This window comes from Stomoxys calcitrans, chromosome 4 (genome assembly GCF_963082655.1).
Source record: "Stomoxys calcitrans chromosome 4, idStoCalc2.1, whole genome shotgun sequence".
Classification (NCBI taxonomy): Eukaryota; Metazoa; Arthropoda; class Insecta; order Diptera; family Muscidae; genus Stomoxys; species Stomoxys calcitrans.
In genome coordinates this window covers 18,606,363-18,623,511 of record NC_081555.1, presented here as the reverse complement: position 1 = coordinate 18,623,511, position 17,149 = coordinate 18,606,363, and the positions used below count along the sequence as shown (strand labels likewise).

The window sequence follows — 17,149 nt, the reverse complement described above, 5'->3', positions numbered from 1 at the left end:
TTTTGTATTGTAAAAAAACTACTCAAACTCTTGACTCGGCACCATTGACTCATACGCTCTTTTTTGATATAGTCTCCTTTTCGTTCATGATTACATCCAAAATTTTCTATCAATCTTCAGGCTTTCTTTTAACTTAATTTCTTAATCTCTTCTTTCTCACTCTCTCTCTACCACAGTTTATCTTCAGTTGCAAGATCTACTCAGTGACTTCTATCAACCCTGTGTCATGGATTGCAAGATTGGAGTGCGCACTTACCTCGAAGAGGAGCTATCCAAGGCCAAGGAGAAACCTAAATTACGCAAGGATATGTATGAGAAAATGATACAGATCGATCCTAATGCACCCAGCGAAGATGAGCACAAGGCCAAGGGTGTGACAAAACCACGCTATATGGTATGGAGAGAGACCATCTCTAGTACGGCCACCTTGGGATTTCGCATAGAAGTGAGTTTTTGTGGTCGTTTTTGTAAATAATTCTAAAATTTTTTCTTCCCTTCATTTACAGGGTATCAAGAAAAGTGATGGCACCAGCACTAAAGATTTTAAAACAACAAAATCTCGTGAGCAAATAAAATCAGCTTTTCGTGAATTCATCAGTGGGTTTCCACATGCTATGGTAAGTTTGAGTTGAGCAATTTTGTCCACCCACCACCACCACCACACAGGGGTATTCAAATGTAATCCATACGATTGTAATACCTCTGGACATTTAAATCCATCTTTCGTTGTCCGTCTGTCCATCGGTTCAAGACTAAAGCGAGCCTCAGTTCACCATCAAGAGAATCTCATGGTGAACTAATTTTTTGTACAATTCGGTATATTCAGTACAGCTATGACTTCCAGAACCCAAAACAAATAACCTCAAGATAGCTCCATATTTTTAAGCCCCTATAAGAAGCATATTTATTGACCTTTTCCCCTTCCCATTTTTCTTTCAGGCCCGCTATCTACAACGTTTACGTGCTATCCGTGCCACCTTGGAATGCTCCGACTTCTTTCGCAGTCATGAGGTCATTGGCAGCTCCCTACTCTTTGTCCATGATCGCAAACAGGCCAATGTTTGGCTTATAGACTTTGCAAAAACCGTACATTTGCCCGAAAATCATTTCATCAATCACAGCAGCACCTGGAAGGTGGGCAATCATGAGGATGGCTATTTGATAGGCATTAATAATCTCATAGACATCTATTCGGAACTGGAAATGGAGATAAACACCACCTCAGAGACATCCAATTCGAATTCGTTGTCACCTTCCTCGGCCTCTTCGTCGGCATCAATATCGCCAAAACGTTCCATTAGTGAAACGAATATGGAAGAAAGTGCTAAAGAAGATAAAGAGACAACGGAAGTCAAAGCCGAAACTGAAAAAGCACAGCGTTGTGATGATAATACAAATAAATTAACAGCAACAAAACAAGAGCAAGGCGATTCTTTAGAACAGCAAGATGAAAAATCAACTGATGACAATAGTAGGCAAGAGGAAAATAATTAACTGAAATCCCGACGAAAACTTGTAACTGTTTTTTTCTTGCAGTTTAGCTGTAGTTTAGCTATGTTTTTTTTTGACTCTTAATACACCTGAAAGCAGAAATCTAGAGCCCAGATATGCATATAACCTATTTATATACATACAAACATACATACATACATTTATCTTAAAACAATTCTAAGCACTTCTTGAAGACTGAAATGTAATAATTTATTTTTTTAATACTATTACATTACCATAATAATAATAGCAGTAATAATAATTATAATAATATCTTTAAAATTACTTAGCAATATTTTTAATGCTGTTTAAAAAGAAATTTCTTCTTTTTTTAAACAAATCATAGCTACTCACCACATAATCCCTTGTTTCAAGTAAATAGTAGATAGCGAAATACATAGTTGTGTTCCATAATATGCAATTAATATTAATATATAAATTTAATAATTATTTTTAAATAATAAATTATACCAGCATTTTTTTCAGATTTATTTAAATTTTATTAATATGACGTTTATCTAAGATTAAGATTTTTCTTTTGGATTAAAATCAAATGAGTTCTTAATTATTAAAAAAATCTTTGATAATCATTATAAAAATTCTACTAATAAATTATTTAATACTATAAAAAATTACATATTTTAATTTTATGGCAAATAATAAAAATAAAATAATATAAAATATCAATTAAAACATTTTATTTGATTATTAATAGTCATTTGCTAAAACATAAAGTGGATAGGCCCCATGAACTTCATTAAGAATGCCAAAATCTGTCTATTGTGAATGTTAACAAATGTCAGTAAACAACAGCTGTGTTTTATTTTAGTTCTATAGAGTGTAGTGCAATAAAATTTGTATGAAAATTACATCTATCCAGGACAACAAATTTCTGGATAAATTACCAGTGTAGGCTTAAGCTGAGTACTCTGTTCAGCTTTTCAGGCGGAATGCTGTCAAACTTCGGCCGGCCAAATCTTAACTAACCTCCGCCATGGATGGCAATTGTCGAGTTCTTTGCGCGGTATCTCTTTCTAAGCAAACAAAGAATTATGGAAAGAGCTGTTATGCTATTGGAGCTATATCAAGTAATAGTTCGATTCGGACCATAAATGAATTGAATGCTAAACATTGTATAATATTCCAGTCCATTCGGAAAAGAATTGCGCCTTGTAAGGACTCCAAAAGCAACACGGAAGATCGGTTAATATGGGAGCTGTATCAAGCTATAGATCGATTCAGCCCATATTTCACATGTAAGTTGCACAAAATTTCAGCCAAATTGGATAATAACTGCGCCCTCTAGAGTTTTAAGAAGTCAAGATCCCAGATCGATACATATGGCAGCTATATCAGGTTATGTACCGATTTGCGCCATACTAAGCACACTTGTTGGAAATCATAACAAAATACCTCAAGCTAAATTTCAGCCAAATCGGATGAGAATTGCGCCCTCTAGTGGCTCAGGAAGCCTAGACCCACGATCGGTTTATATGGCAGCTATATCAGGTTATGAACCGAATTGAACCATATTAAGCACAGTTGTTGGAAGTGATATCAAAACAATACGTGCAAAATTTCAATGAAATCGGACGAGAATTGCACCCTCTAGAGGCTCAAGAAGTCAAGACCCAAGATCGGTTTATATGGCAGCTATATCAAAACATGGACCGATTTGGCTCGTTTAAACTCCCAACCGACCTACACGAATAAAAATATTTGTGCAAAATTTCAAGCGCTTAGCTTTTTTACTCCTTCGAAAGTAAGCATGCTTTCGACAGACAGAAGGACATGGCTAGATCGACTCAAGATGTCATGACAATCAAGAATATATATACTTTATGGGGTCTTAGACGCATATTTCGAGGTGTTACAAACAGAATGACGAAATTAGTATACCCCCATCCTATGGTGGCGGGTATAAAACGTTGGAAAATGGCAATGGCGATAATGAGGAAAATGGCAAAAACCGTAGTGGCAGCACTTGAAACAATTGCCGGTTGGTCTGTAAACATAGGCTATTTAATTTTTTAATATCGGAAGAGGAGCGGACCCTCCCCGTACGTCTACCCAAATTTAATAGTGGTCCGATTGGGACAATATGGGTATATATGGTATTAAAATTTGAGTCTAATTACCAATTGGGGCGGCCCAACCCCAAAACTCCCCTAAAGGACCCGACGACATTCGGGAGTGTCCTGACAGATGACGGAATTTGGAAGGAGTTTAGTTCCGAAACTCTTGAACTTTTGGGGTTTGTAACAAAGTCGAATTGGTCCCCCCTCTTCTGTTGAATATGGATCAAGTGCAGAATTGTCAATGCATCACTGGCCGATGGCTCCGTGAGGAAGATTGTGACCAGGGCTTTCCATAGTCTATCGATCCCGAGTCATTCCTGGGAGCCTGGAAGGCTGGCGGGGCAACCTTCTAGTCGTTGCGACTTTAGGTCTCTATTGCGGTTTTGCGTTTGTCTTTATCTTATATACAACATACTGCTACAACACAAATTGCTCATACAAAAGGCCGATAACATTCCAGGCACCCATAAGCGTAGAAAGACTACTTTGTCTGGACTAAGCGACCATAGAAGAGTGCATATTTTCTTTAAATATTATTTTATCTAGTAATTTGAGTAATATTGTTTAAATCAGCCATATGATTAAATTTAAAGTATATAAAGAGGGTGGCAATACTGTTAAAAATGATTGGGGTGCATGGTAGCTTAAATCAACCACATATACAAAAGTTGTACATATGATAATTATCATCCCTGCGCGGATTAATTAAGGTGCAGCAATTTACAATGTATCGATTTATCGTACAATCACTATTAAATTATCTTACATTCATACATACGTCATTTGCGTTACGTTAGACATCACTAGAAATGGGCGATGGGTAAATACCTAAAAGGTATTTACCCGGTAAGTTGGGTAATTACACGGTTTTTACCCATTTGTGCCTGACGAAACTACGTTGATTGGCAAATGTCTTAAATTTAATCGCCAAAGTGGTTTTAGAAATTATACCCCGTTTACACTGCATATTAAATCCAGGTTTAGGGCTCTCATCAGCTGATTTAATTAACAGATGATTTGATAAACACTGTGATTTAATAATAGCCATAAAATCCAAATTTAAAGAGCAGTGTAAACAGGGTTTAAACTTTGTTTTACATTATTTTTTTCAAATGTGTTTTATATTTGTATTTTCATCATTACAATACTGTTTTGTTGTTTATGTCTTGAATATCCGATCAAATAGAATACGTTTGAAAGATGAAAAAAAATAACAGCTGTGTCATCATGTTCTTGAGTCGATTATTCATTATTCAAGTTTTTTTATTCAGTAAAAGTCGACTTCGACTTTTTTATTCAGTAAAAGTCGACTTTGACTTTTTTTAGTCAGTAAAAGTCGACTTCGACTTAAATTCCTAGTGTGTGTATATTAACAAAAAAAATTGGTGATTGAATAAAATTGAAAAAGCTTAAAAATACATAATGGGAGCATCATTTTTTCCTATTCTCTTCTTCACCGCCATCTGGGCCAGCGTGGGTATTGGTCTGCCAATGATGACACCTAAAGGACCCCATCAAAATCTCATACGTTGCACTTTAATGTTGACTGGAGCGACGTGTTGGCTATTTTGGCTATGCTGTTACATGGCCCAAATGAATCCTTTAATAGGACCCAAACTAAATCAACATGCCATTTTCATGATTGCCAGAGAATGGGGCAATACCCTGAAGGAAGGCTAAAACCAAGGACAAGAGGCTTTTTCAAGTTTAGCCAGGCAGCAGCAAGGAAATTATGTACAATATAACAACACTCACTAACCAAATTACTTACGAAAGAGTTAATTACAAGAAAATTATGTATAGTCACTAGTATCTATAGGGTTTTGTTGCAAATGTATGTATTATTTTCAGATTCTCTATGCAAATATTAAGTGTACGTCTCAAAAATTATTTATTAGAATTATTTTGTACCTCCTGACATTCCTTCGCCCCTACTTATTGATTTCGTATTCACAGGCTATTTGTATGGTTTCCTGCAGTGATGATATGTTTTCTATGGCAACAATTGCAACCTTAACACAACAAACGCCCATTTTTTCTGATTTCACTTAACAATTTAGTTCAATTGTTCTCGTTAATAAGTATCGAGTTATGAATATGCATAAACAAATACTTAGCAAAGAATATTAATAATCTCCCAAAGAATCTAATCTCATTATGTGTTATTGTGAATTTATAAAATTAAATCGGTATACTTAATAAAAATTATAAAACACCATAAAACTTGAGTTTAACTGACAAAAAATCTTGCATCGTTCTATCAAAAGATAAGGATGCAGACTTTCCCTGTAAATGACAAGAAACATTGACATAATCTTTAAGTTGTAGCCGCAGTTGTGCTGGGGGGGAGCAGTCCTTGGCAGGGAGTGATCCTGGGTTGAATGTCAATTGATCTTTTTTTAAACACGAAATTTTGAAAAGATCCAAGAGGACGATCAGAACTTTACTATATTTATGCTTCGATTAGAAGGCAGTTTTTGAAATAACTATGCGTATAAAGAAGTTTCCGGCTGAGTCGGAGGGGGACATCTTTATCTTGAAATGTTAACATTATTTGTCCCTTTGCAAATATCGTATGACAAATTCGTCTTTGAGTAACAATCAAAAGGACGACAGACATTAGAGGATCATTCCAGTACGGGATGACTATGAGCACCATACGGGTTGGAACTCTGAGCACCAATAGGTGTCATCATGAGAAGCTCAGCTAGGAGCTGTCGGGTGCTGCAGTTGCCGCTGTTGCGAACAATTCAGCGGTGTGGAGAGTCTCAGTGAGAGGCCGGGCGTAATGGCTCTTTCTTAAATACGTAGTGCCTGTGTTACTCCAAAGTGAGTTATTGGCTTCTTTAAATAATCAATGATCTTAACGTTGCCCCGCCAATCGTTCCTATGGATCGTAACGACTTGCTCATCTTTGGAACTTGATGAGGATCAGTACCTCCATATGCAAATATGTGGCTACAACAAAAACAACCTCGTTCGCAATTCAAAATCTATTATTATGCTGTAGTTGGCAAAAACAAAAATTTCATGCATTTCCAATTCATTTGTGCCATAAAAACAAGACACGACTTTACTGATCAACTTGTTTGTTTACTTTTATTTTGAAATATAACATGATCCGATCCTGTAAATCGTTAATTCACAATAACACCTTAATTCACAATAATACCAATAATAGCCGATAACTTAAATTCATATTGACGTGCGTTTAGTATTGAATAGGTGAAGTTCAAACTAGAGCTGGGAAAATATCGATGGTACTCGATTCGCACTAAATTTGGTGCTTTTTAGTTTACCAAAAACCCGAAAAGTTACCACCTAGTGCCAAACGAAAAATAAGGCACTAAGAGGACGCCTTTTCCATTTCTAGTTAGTGCTTTTTATCCTTTTTGTAAATTTGAATTTTTTCCGAACAAAGCGCAGCTTAACGACACCTCTCCGTAGAAAAGTCTTAAATGGCTGAATACATAACTAATGTCGCCAACATTTACGACAGAAAAATGCCAACTGAACATGTTTTCTAAGGGTCTACCCAGTATTTGAATTTCGACGATCTGATGGATCAACCAAATCAAAGCTGGACGGTCAAAACGAAAACATTCAATGAGGACGCTCCATTATTTAGCGGCAATTCGCTCACTTATTGTGATTTTGTGTTTTTTTCTTTACCTACTCCAAGCTACGATAGCAAATACTTTTCGTTAAAATTAGCAAAAATTTCCAAAACTTAAGTTAGTGCTTTTTTACACAAAATTTTACACTTTTTTATGCTTTTTACAATTTTAGTTACGCTTTTTGCTGGTAAATTGTTGGCATCACTAGTCGCTAGTACGAGGAGGGGATAATTCTAATTCTTATGAGCTTCTTCTTCTATCTCAATCTATGATTCACTTAGAATATTAGAGTTTATTAAAAAGATAGTATTAGACACCAGGTCTTCGGCATTATCCTTGTCCTGTTTCTTTGACGTATTATCAATTCTTATGGTGGACAAATAAGGGTCGATTATGAGCTACAACTCAACTGCAAATTAGAAGTTGCCTATCATAAACTCGTCATATCGCCCGTTATATGCAATAAACAAATCCTATATGAACTATTCAAAATAGTCAATAATCAACATATTGTGAATTGCACAACCCAATTTATCGATAATTATTATGAGATATTTTCATTATATTCTCACTCAGTGCAACGTTGTGTACGAAGGATCATCATCGTTAATTTAATTAGATAAAAGTAAACAAATAAAAGTTGGACAATTCAGTCATGTTAAACTAAACAAAAGTAAACGTTTTGTGTTCTCATTTTAACAATACAAACCACTCTTCACTGAAATTGGTGCATTAAGTGAAATTTCACCCAAATGACAAAGGAGGCACGCACACGGTAAGTTTTCCTTAAATTTCTTTTTGAGGCCCTTACAGCTTCTAGAAAAAAAATGTTTCTCAATCAGGGTGAATGATGTAGGGACAATAGTATAACGATCTTAAATTTTAAGCGATATTCATCTGATTGCACTAACTTTGGGAAAAATTTTGTGAGGTGGTTCAGCTGAAAAATCTATAGGCAATACACACACACTTTTCCACATTGATGTGTACGCACACACATCAATGTGCAAAAGTGAAATAGTGTACCCATGTGTTAGTGTGCCCATTACTATCCATCTACGTTGGCCAATGTTTAGTGGGTAATCGTTAGAAAATATTCTTTGCAAGCCATACAAAAAAGGCGTATGACTTGAGACATGAAATGAATGTCACGATTGCAGCATAGAGGCCTAAACTACAGAAAATGTGTAGAATTGGTTTTTCTGTAGGGGCTACCGCAAATCCGGCGCGGTTGGTCTTATAAATGAAAACGTTGTTCCATCGTTAATCGGAATATAATAAAGGCAAGGTAATAGTGAAACTATTATTAATAATGTGTAAAAGCAAAGAATTTTTCTTGAGACATGTGTACTCATGGGTACCAGCTTTACCAAATCGTACTCCTATATGCAGTGATGCCAAAGTAAGCCTAAGCTTGGAAAAGTTTTAAACCTATGGGCTTCAAAATGTGGACATTTAACAAGGAAATATATGGTCGATTTTGATTTATCTTTTTATACCCCCACCATAGGATGGGGATATACCAATTTCGTCATTCTGTTTATAACACCTCGAAATATGCGTCTAGGACCCCTAAAGTATATATATTCTTGATCGTCGTGACATTTTAAGTTGAACTAGTCATCCGTCCATCGGTCTGTCTGGCGAAAGCACGCTGACTTTTGAAGGAGTAATGCTACCCTCTTGAAATTTTGCACAAATACTTTTTATAGGTCGGCTGGGATTGTAAATGAGCCAAATCGGTCCACCATGCGATCCATGGTGGAGGGTATAGAGGATTCGGCCCGGCCGAACTTAGCACGCTCTTACTTGTTTTTAATTAAAAATGAAGCGTGTAGTTTATTTAGTATCTGATAGGTCGCAGATTAATCGTAAATAAAAAGTGTACTGATATCTTTGAAACTTGAGGTTATTTTGTCTTCTTATATACTTACCTTAATGGCCCAACAATAAAAACATTTCGCTTATTCCAAATAAAAATCATAATTTAATAATTGTTTTTGTAAAAAAAGCGAATTTACAATTTGTTCTAAAATTGAAAATAAAAAATTTGAAAAAGCTCAAACTGCTTTTTCCTCCCACACACAAATACATTAGTACACAGATCCGGTAATGCCGGGGCCATACTGATAGCCAGCACCACCCACAGGAGGTACATAACCAGCAGTTCCAAGTGCTCCCAAACCACCGCCAACAATGCTGTTGCCATAACCACCTGAATAGTAGCTAGAAGGATAACTGTTATAGCCACCATAATAACCACCACGGCCATAGGGATATGCGCGATTATAGCTGCCGTAGCTGGAATATGGATAACCGGAATAGCCATTGTAGCCGGGATAGCCAGCATAGCCATCTGAAAAGAAGAGTGAAAAGCAAGAAATAATTAAAATGTGGGGAAAAATTGAAATTAGAAACGGTCTTCAAGCTAACCGCTTGAAATTTCAAATTCACAAAATTTAATTTTATATTGAAGTAAAGTACCTTGGGGAATGTACAAGTTTAATGTCGATTAAAATTTAAATATACATAGCTGTCTTATAAATCTATATGTGGCTTTTAAAAGACCATTGGTAAATTTGTTCCCGCCGCTATTTTCCAAAATTTTATTTCCACAAAAAATTAACAAAAAAACCTTAGGAAAAATTTTGTTAAAATTTTACTTTTCCAAAATTGAATTTTCTTAAACCAAACTAAAAACAATTTTCAAAAAAAAATTCTTAAAAAAATATTTTTTTTTTTCTGAGAAATATTTTTATAATTTTTCAAAATATGTTTCTCTTTAAAATTTTTTTTTTAAATTTTATTTCTATAGAAATTTCAAAATTTTATTTCTATAGAAAATTTTGTCAAAATTTTATTTCTATAGAAACTTTTGTCAAAAATTTATTTCTATAGAAAATTTTGTCACAAATTTATTTCTACAGAAAATATTGTCACAAATCTATTTCGTTAGAAAATTTTGTCACAATTTTATTACTATAGAAAATTTTGTCACAATTTTAATACTGTAGAAAATTTTGTCAAAATTTTATTTCTAAAGATAAATTTTTTCAAAATATTCCTTAAATTCCAAAATGCTTGTTATTTATGGTTACTCACCTATGCCCAATCTTGAATTATAACCTCCATAGCCAGAATATCCACCATAACCTCCATAGTTGCCATAACCTCCATAACCTCCATAGCCGCTATAACCTCCATAACCAGCATAGGGGGAAGCAGCGCCTGAATAACCGCCATAACCGCCTAGGGTGTCCAAGCCGGTGCCATAACCTCCATAACCGCCATAACCACCTACGTAACGTTTCTCTTGATGTTTCTCAGTCAAAGGACTCAAACTGCTGGCGGATCCTTGCAGTTGATCCTGGGATTGTACAGAGTTCTCCGAAGCTGCTGCAACCAAATCATTAGCAGCCCTTGCTGATGATGCAAGGTAGCAGAAGATGACAATGCAAATGGCCTAGGGTAGAAAAATAATTTACATTATTAAGGGTTATTTTCTTAACGTCGTTTGTTGAAATGTAGCCACTACTTGAAACACACACAAAATGGGCAAAAGACCATTTTTATAAAAAAAAAATATGCGACTAAAAGCATTGCTAGATGTATTCTATTATAATACGATATTGAGAAAACGGCCCTAAGAGGATTTTATTGGGAGTGTTACGATCTTTCATATGCAAATACATTGAAAACTGACTGGATTTTCATATGATTTTGTCGTGTTATTAGGGATCACTTTTTTAAAATGTTGACTATTATTTAGTGCCTTGATATAGACCGTGACTTGATTACCTTAATTTTTCATTTATTGTGAAGAAAAATTAATTTCTTATGCAGCCGATCAATTTTAAGCCAAGAGTGAGAAAACGGCCCTTGACCAGTCCTTCAATATCCCGTTATAATATATTATGCCGATTATAACGGTATGTTAAAGAACATATCAAAGGAGCATTTTCACAATCTTGGGTTATAATTGATCAGTTGAATAAGAAAAAATATTTTCTTTATAAATGAGAAGTCGTTGTCAAGTATTCGTTTTATATAATACTCCAAATTGTTGTCCAAAAATTATATAAGCTCAATTTAACTGTTTTTGTTTTGTTAATGGTTAAATGAAGGAAATGATCCTTATCAACACCATACAATATAACCGACGGCTGGTAAAACGGCCCTTAACCACCCTTTAATCCACTAGGGTATTTATGCTAATCCTTTGTTCTTCAGGATTATTTACTGTTTTCTTTTTTTTCGCACACTTACAAAACACTTCATGTTGGCTTTATATGAAAATTTCGTTATCGTAAATCCGTTTAGAGCACTTAACTATTAACTCTAAAACTACTAAGCTGCTACTAATGCTTAACTCTTGAGAGTTTTTAGCTTTTATACTGGGATAGTCAGTCGGTCATCTTTTCTTTCAGTTTTTTTTTTTCGAAAACTCAATATCGCTGTATGCCAGCAGCCCAAACACCAAGAATCATTGTTCGATGAGCTTACGGCGGGCAGCGGCTACTCACAAAAGCGACTCATACTTGCAATTGAAAGATTTAACTGTGTGACAGATTTACCTGTAGCTGGATGGGGGGACAGACAGAACATTGAACAATGACTATACTCAATGGTGTTGTGGGAGCTATAGCTATAATAGAAACATTGAATATTAGCTATAGCATCTTGACAGGTGAGAGCCATCTGTGGTGATGTTTGGTTGTAATGTCTAAATTATGAATCAAACTAAATTAAAACGTATCTAAGTATTTTGTTAGCGAATTTGAGCAGATCAAACATGAGTGTAGTAACTAAATGAAGCCATTTAAATAATTAACATTAAAAATTATTACATATTGGGTTACTCAAGCGACAACAAACATAAAAGAAACAAGTAGGTGAAATGCAACTAAATTCAAACAAAATTTGTTGTAAAATTCTAGGCGTCATGTTAAAATTTTAAAGAGAAAGTTTCTGCGAGAATACACTGCTTCAGGAACCACCTTTGTTAGGGTTTCAAACAGCTCGTTACCCTTTTTTCCGTGCTCTAAGACCAAAACAAGTAGAGATATGGTTATCGTAAAGTTTTGCACTGAAATTTATAATTTTCGCCGATTTCCATTAACATGTATATAATTTTTTGTGGTTGATCAACTACTACCTCTATTTTTGTGCAAAGAGTCCTAGCTCAAGAAAAATGGCCACTTAATTTTTATTTTTCCAGTGTAACATCTCTGGAAAATTTTACCTTGGGGTCGTATGCATATTATTTGTTGTTGTTAATATATAAATAAAACCTCATACGCTCCCCTGTCACATAGCGAATGAATCGCATTAGTCCTTTACCGTCGAACAATAAAAATAAAATTGTGAGCACTAAGGAAAAAAATTTAATAAATTTTCTAAAGAAATACCATTTTGACAAAATTTTCTATAGTAATAAAATTTTTAACAAATTTTCAACGGAAATAAAACTTTGATTAAATTTTCTAAAATTTTGAAAAACTCTCTAGAAAAAAAAAATTAAAAATAAAATTTTGAAACATTTTTCTATACTTACTTTAATTGGCTATGACAGACCATTTGTTCCACTAGCCGAATGTGGAATAGCGTTCCAAGCGCCTCGATCTTCTGCGCTCATTCTAAAATCTCTGACACCAAGTTTCGAGGTGTCTCTCACCACTTGTTCATTTCATCGGGCTTTTGGTCTTCCTGGTTTGAGTGTACCATCGTGTTTGTCTTCAAAAGACTTTTTCGCTGGAGCTTCTTCACCCATTTTGACAACATGACCTAGCCAACGCAGCAGTTGCATTTTGATGCGTGTAACTATGCTATCGTCGTCATAACACACAACACACTTTTTGCTGATTTTAAATGTTTTTTGCTATACTATTCTTTGAATAGAAATCAACAATGGCTAATGCTGGACAATATCCTGCAATGGAATCTGAATCTGAAAATGTTAAGACCAAAGAAAGAAAGCGCTAACAGAAATGAAATTTTAATAAAATTATTTTTGACATTATCCATAGAAGCAAAATGCTATATTCGTTAAAAATAAATTTTGAAAAAAAAATATAAATTTTTAAAAAAATTCAAAATTTACCATAATATAAAATTTTGACAACACTTTCTATAGAAATAAAATTAAAAGAGTTCTAAATAGGTCGCAACTGGTAGCCAAGTTAGTAGAGCGAGAAAAAAAATTTTAAGAAATTTTTCATTAAAATTAAAATGTTTGACAATCAGGCCCGTTCCCGTTTTCGAAAACGCAAAACGAAAGAAGTTTTTTGCCTTATTTCTTGCAAACCTTGCAAAGTCGAGGTTTTATCAAACCTCTATATAGAAAGAGGAACCTCAAGCGATTTCTTAAAACAGAAGAACATAGGAAAAACTATTTTTAGCGTTTTGAGAATTCGAAATCGGAACAGGCCTAAATGTTTCATATAAAAATTTTTCAGTTTTTTTTATTGAGATAAATTAAGACAAAATTTTGTATGGAAACAAAATTTTTACAAAACTTTCTAATAAAAATAAAATATTGAGTAAATTTTTTATATAGAAAAAAAATGGGTACATTTTTATTAAAAATAAAATTTTACACAAATTTCCTAAGTAACAACATGGTCAAAAAATTTTGAAAAAAAAATTCATAGAAAGAAAATGTTGACTAAATCTATTGATGATTGTCGGAGTGAACAGGAGTGGTATGAGTTCGAAGGTAGTAAAGTCATGGTTTCGAGTGGAGGTTTTGAAACTACAATAGGTTTTCAACTTCTTCTTTTTTCATGTATTTATGTATTTTTTTACAATACATATGGGGTTTTTCTTATTTTAGTATTTTAAATCTTAGTTGCATGCAGTTTCTAACGGGGCAATGACACCAATTTGAACAGAATATTAAAAAACATTTAAAATTTCAATATTTTATGGTCTTACCGTTACGTTTCGTTTTCTAAACCACTGAAATCCCCTTATTAAAGAGAAATATATGTCATTCATAAAATGTTATACACATGTGCTATGAGCCGCCTATTCTATTGGTTTGCAATACAATGCCCATCTTTTGTGTATGAATTGAGATCATGCAAAATTTTTCATTTTACCGTTTGTTTACTTACTGGTGTGTTATTTTTTAAAACTTCAACCAAAATATTAAAGTAAACATAGATTTAAAGTGGCATGCATGGCATGTAAGCCCACATTTTATTATTTTTCTAAAATACTCGTACACAATTGTTTAAAGAAATGTTTAACATTTTAAACATAAAATAAAACAAAATTGAATTAACTACTTTTAGTTAGTGATGACTCAATGTTGTTTTTTGCTTTCATATGACGGTTACGTGGTTAGTACGGCAACGTTAAGAAATCGACAAACATTCAATGGCTAAATAACCGCGCATAGTTCGCACAACCTTCATGGTGAACTGTGTAAAGGAATATCAAAAAGAGTAGATGGTGGAGATATAGATTTTCGTCATTTTAATGAACATTAACACAACAAATTAAACACAAAAATTAAATTTAAGTGAAATATTTGTATAGAAAAAAAAACGTATGACAAAACTCGGTAAACGTTTAACTCCGACAAAATTTTCTAGAAAATACAAATTGTAATAAAATTTTCCAAAAAAAAGAAGTTTTTACAAAAATTAGATTTTGACAAAAATTCTATAGAAATAAAATTTGATAAAATCTTCTAAAGAAAAAAACTTAATAATTTTTTATAAGAAAAATTGAGCAATTTTTAACAAAATGTTCTACAAAAATAAAATTTTGACTAAATTTTCTAAGAACTTTGAATTTTGACAAAATTTTCTATAGAAATAAAATTTTGACAAAATTTTCTATAGAAATAAAATTTTGATAAAATTTTCTATAGAAATAAAATTTTGACAAAATTTTCTATAGAAATAAAATTTTGACAAAATTTTCTATAGAAATAAAATTTTGACAAAATTTTCTATAGAAATAAAATTTTGACAAAATTTTCTATAGAAATAAAATTTTGACAAAATTTTCTATAGAAATAAAATTTTGACAAAATTTTCTATAGAAATTAAATTTTGACAAAATTTTCTATAGAAATAAAATTTTGACAAAATTTTCTATAGAAATAAAATTTTGACAAAATTTTCTATAGAAATAAAATTTTGACAAAATTTTCTATAGAAATAAAATTTTGACAAAATTTTCTATAGAAATAAAATTTTGACAAAATTTTCTAAAGAAATAAAATGTTGACTAAATTTTCTAAGAACTTTGAATTTTGACAAAATTTTCTATAGAACTTTGAATTTTGAAAAATTTTTCTATAGAAATAAAATTTTAACAAAATTTTCTATAGAAATGAAATTTTGACAAAATTTTCTATAGAAATAAAATTTTGACAAAATTTTCTATAGAAATAAAATTTTGACAAAATTTTCTATAGAAATAAAATTTTGACAAAATTTTCTATAGAAATAAAATTTTGACAAAATTTTCTATAGAAATAAAATTTTGACAAAATTTTCTAAAGAAATAAAATTTTGACAAAATTTTCTAAAGAAATAAAATTTTGACAAAATTTTCTATAGAAATAAAATTTTGACAAAATTTTCTATAGAAATATAATTTTGACAAAATTTTCTATAGAAATATAATTTTGACAAAATTTTCTATAGAAATAAAATTTTGACAAAATTTTCTATAGAAATAAAATTTTGACAAAATTTTCTATATAAATAAAATTTTGACAAAATTTTCTATAGAAATAAACTTTTGACAAAATTTTCTATAGAAATAAAATTTTGAAAAAATTTTCTAAAGAAATAAAATTTTGACAAAATTTTCTATAGAAAAAAAATTTTGACAAAATTTTCTATAGAAATAAAATTTTCTATAGAAATAAAATTTTCTATAGAAATAAAATTTTCTATAGAAATAAAATTTTCTACAGAAATAAAAGTTTGCAAAATTTTCTATAGGAACTTAACTTTGTCAAAATTTTCTAGGAACTTAATTTTGACAAAATTTTCCATACAAAAACATTTTTTTTATTTTCTACAGAAATAAAAGTTAAACATTTTTTTTCAAAATTTTTGTAGAAACAAAAATTTTACATGTTCTCTTTGAAATGATATTTTGGCAAAAGTTTACTTATATAAAACTTTAATTTTTATTGTAAAATTAAAAAATGTATAACAAACCCAAATCCAAAAAAAAAATGTTTATAAATTTTAAAAATCAATTTGTGTTTGTTTGTTTTTGTGTTCCGTATAGAATCAAAAACGTCTCAACCGATTTTCTTGAAATTTTCACAGATGCCGCATCATTATCCCGTGGTGAAAATAGGGTACTACATTTATTTGATATCTGAAGGGGGAGCGGACCCTTCCCCTTTGCTTTAATTTTCAAAAACGCCAGATCTCGGAGATGTGTGTTGCGATTTAAGCGAAATGTTGTGTGCTCTCTTATAGTAATCTAAAACACAAAAATTTGGTATCCAAATTTCGGATAGGGTACCTGGGGCGCCGCCCCACCGCCAAAACCTACAAAATTTATATATAAATATATACTATATAAATGTATACTAAATAATATAAAGTATATATATATAAATTTTGTAGGCACGACAATATGGCACTCAAATGAAAGGTATTTTAGGTTAAAAAACGTATCCGATATCCAATTGTCGGACGAAGTGTTTGCGGATACCACCCAACCCCCAAAACACCCCTAAATCGGGCATATTTACCGACCATGTCAATGTGGGGCTCATATGAAAGGTATTGGGGAGTAGAGCACGAGATTGATACCCATTTTCGGAACCAATTTTTTGGGCGTCTACCCCTTTCCCAAAATAGACCACAAACAGCAATTTTTTACTGATCATCGCAATATGGGGCTCAAATAAAGGTATTTGGGAGTAGAATACGAATATCCAAATGTGGGACCATGGATTTGGGGCACTGCTCTTTCCCC

The 17,149-nt window shown here is 32.5% G+C and overlaps 3 protein-coding genes across 8 annotated transcripts in view; 2 read left to right on the top strand and 1 right to left on the bottom strand.

The window, feature by feature from the left end:
• Positions 1-1,990, top strand: part of LOC106087095 (inositol-trisphosphate 3-kinase A) — an 89,249-nt gene extending 87,259 nt beyond the window's left edge. For all 6 annotated transcript variants that reach the window (XM_059368125.1, XM_059368120.1, XM_059368121.1 and 3 more), the window contains 3 exons: positions 177-445; positions 507-617; positions 940-1,990. In XM_059368125.1, coding sequence (XP_059224108.1) covers positions 177-445; positions 507-617; positions 940-1,494 — 935 coding nt within the window. In that variant the 3' untranslated portion in view covers positions 1,495-1,990. The remainder of the gene's footprint in view (positions 1-176; positions 446-506; positions 618-939) is intronic.
• A 2,908-nt stretch (positions 1,991-4,898) lies between these two features.
• LOC106087091 (V-type proton ATPase subunit e) lies at positions 4,899-5,251 on the top strand. The gene has a single exon (XM_013251998.2). It carries the CDS (start codon positions 4,992-4,994, stop codon positions 5,247-5,249), a length of 258 nt encoding a protein of 85 aa, XP_013107452.1. The 5' UTR covers positions 4,899-4,991; the 3' UTR covers positions 5,250-5,251.
• A 3,899-nt stretch (positions 5,252-9,150) lies between these two features.
• LOC106087093 (prisilkin-39) lies at positions 9,151-11,539 on the bottom strand. The gene is made up of 3 exons (XM_013252001.2): positions 11,453-11,539; positions 10,289-10,649; positions 9,151-9,542 (listed from the first exon to the last, which is right to left on the bottom strand). The coding sequence occupies exons 1-3, from the start codon at positions 11,462-11,464 to the stop codon at positions 9,280-9,282; spliced, it is 636 nt and encodes a 211-aa protein (XP_013107455.1). The 5' UTR covers positions 11,465-11,539; the 3' UTR covers positions 9,151-9,279.
• Positions 11,540-17,149: the final 5,610 nt, after the last annotated feature.

What these genes read in the sequence shown, in the direction of transcription:
- LOC106087091 (XM_013251998.2), top strand. Translation starts at nt 4,992, where the DNA reads ATGGGAGCATCATTTTTTCCTATTCTCTTCTTCACCGCCATCTGGGCC.
- LOC106087093 (XM_013252001.2), bottom strand. An exon ending in TAATTCAAGATTGGGCATAG is followed by an intron (nt 9,543 to 10,288) that starts GTGAGTAACCAT and finishes TCTTCTTTTCAG; the next exon opens with ATGGCTATGCTGGCTATCCC.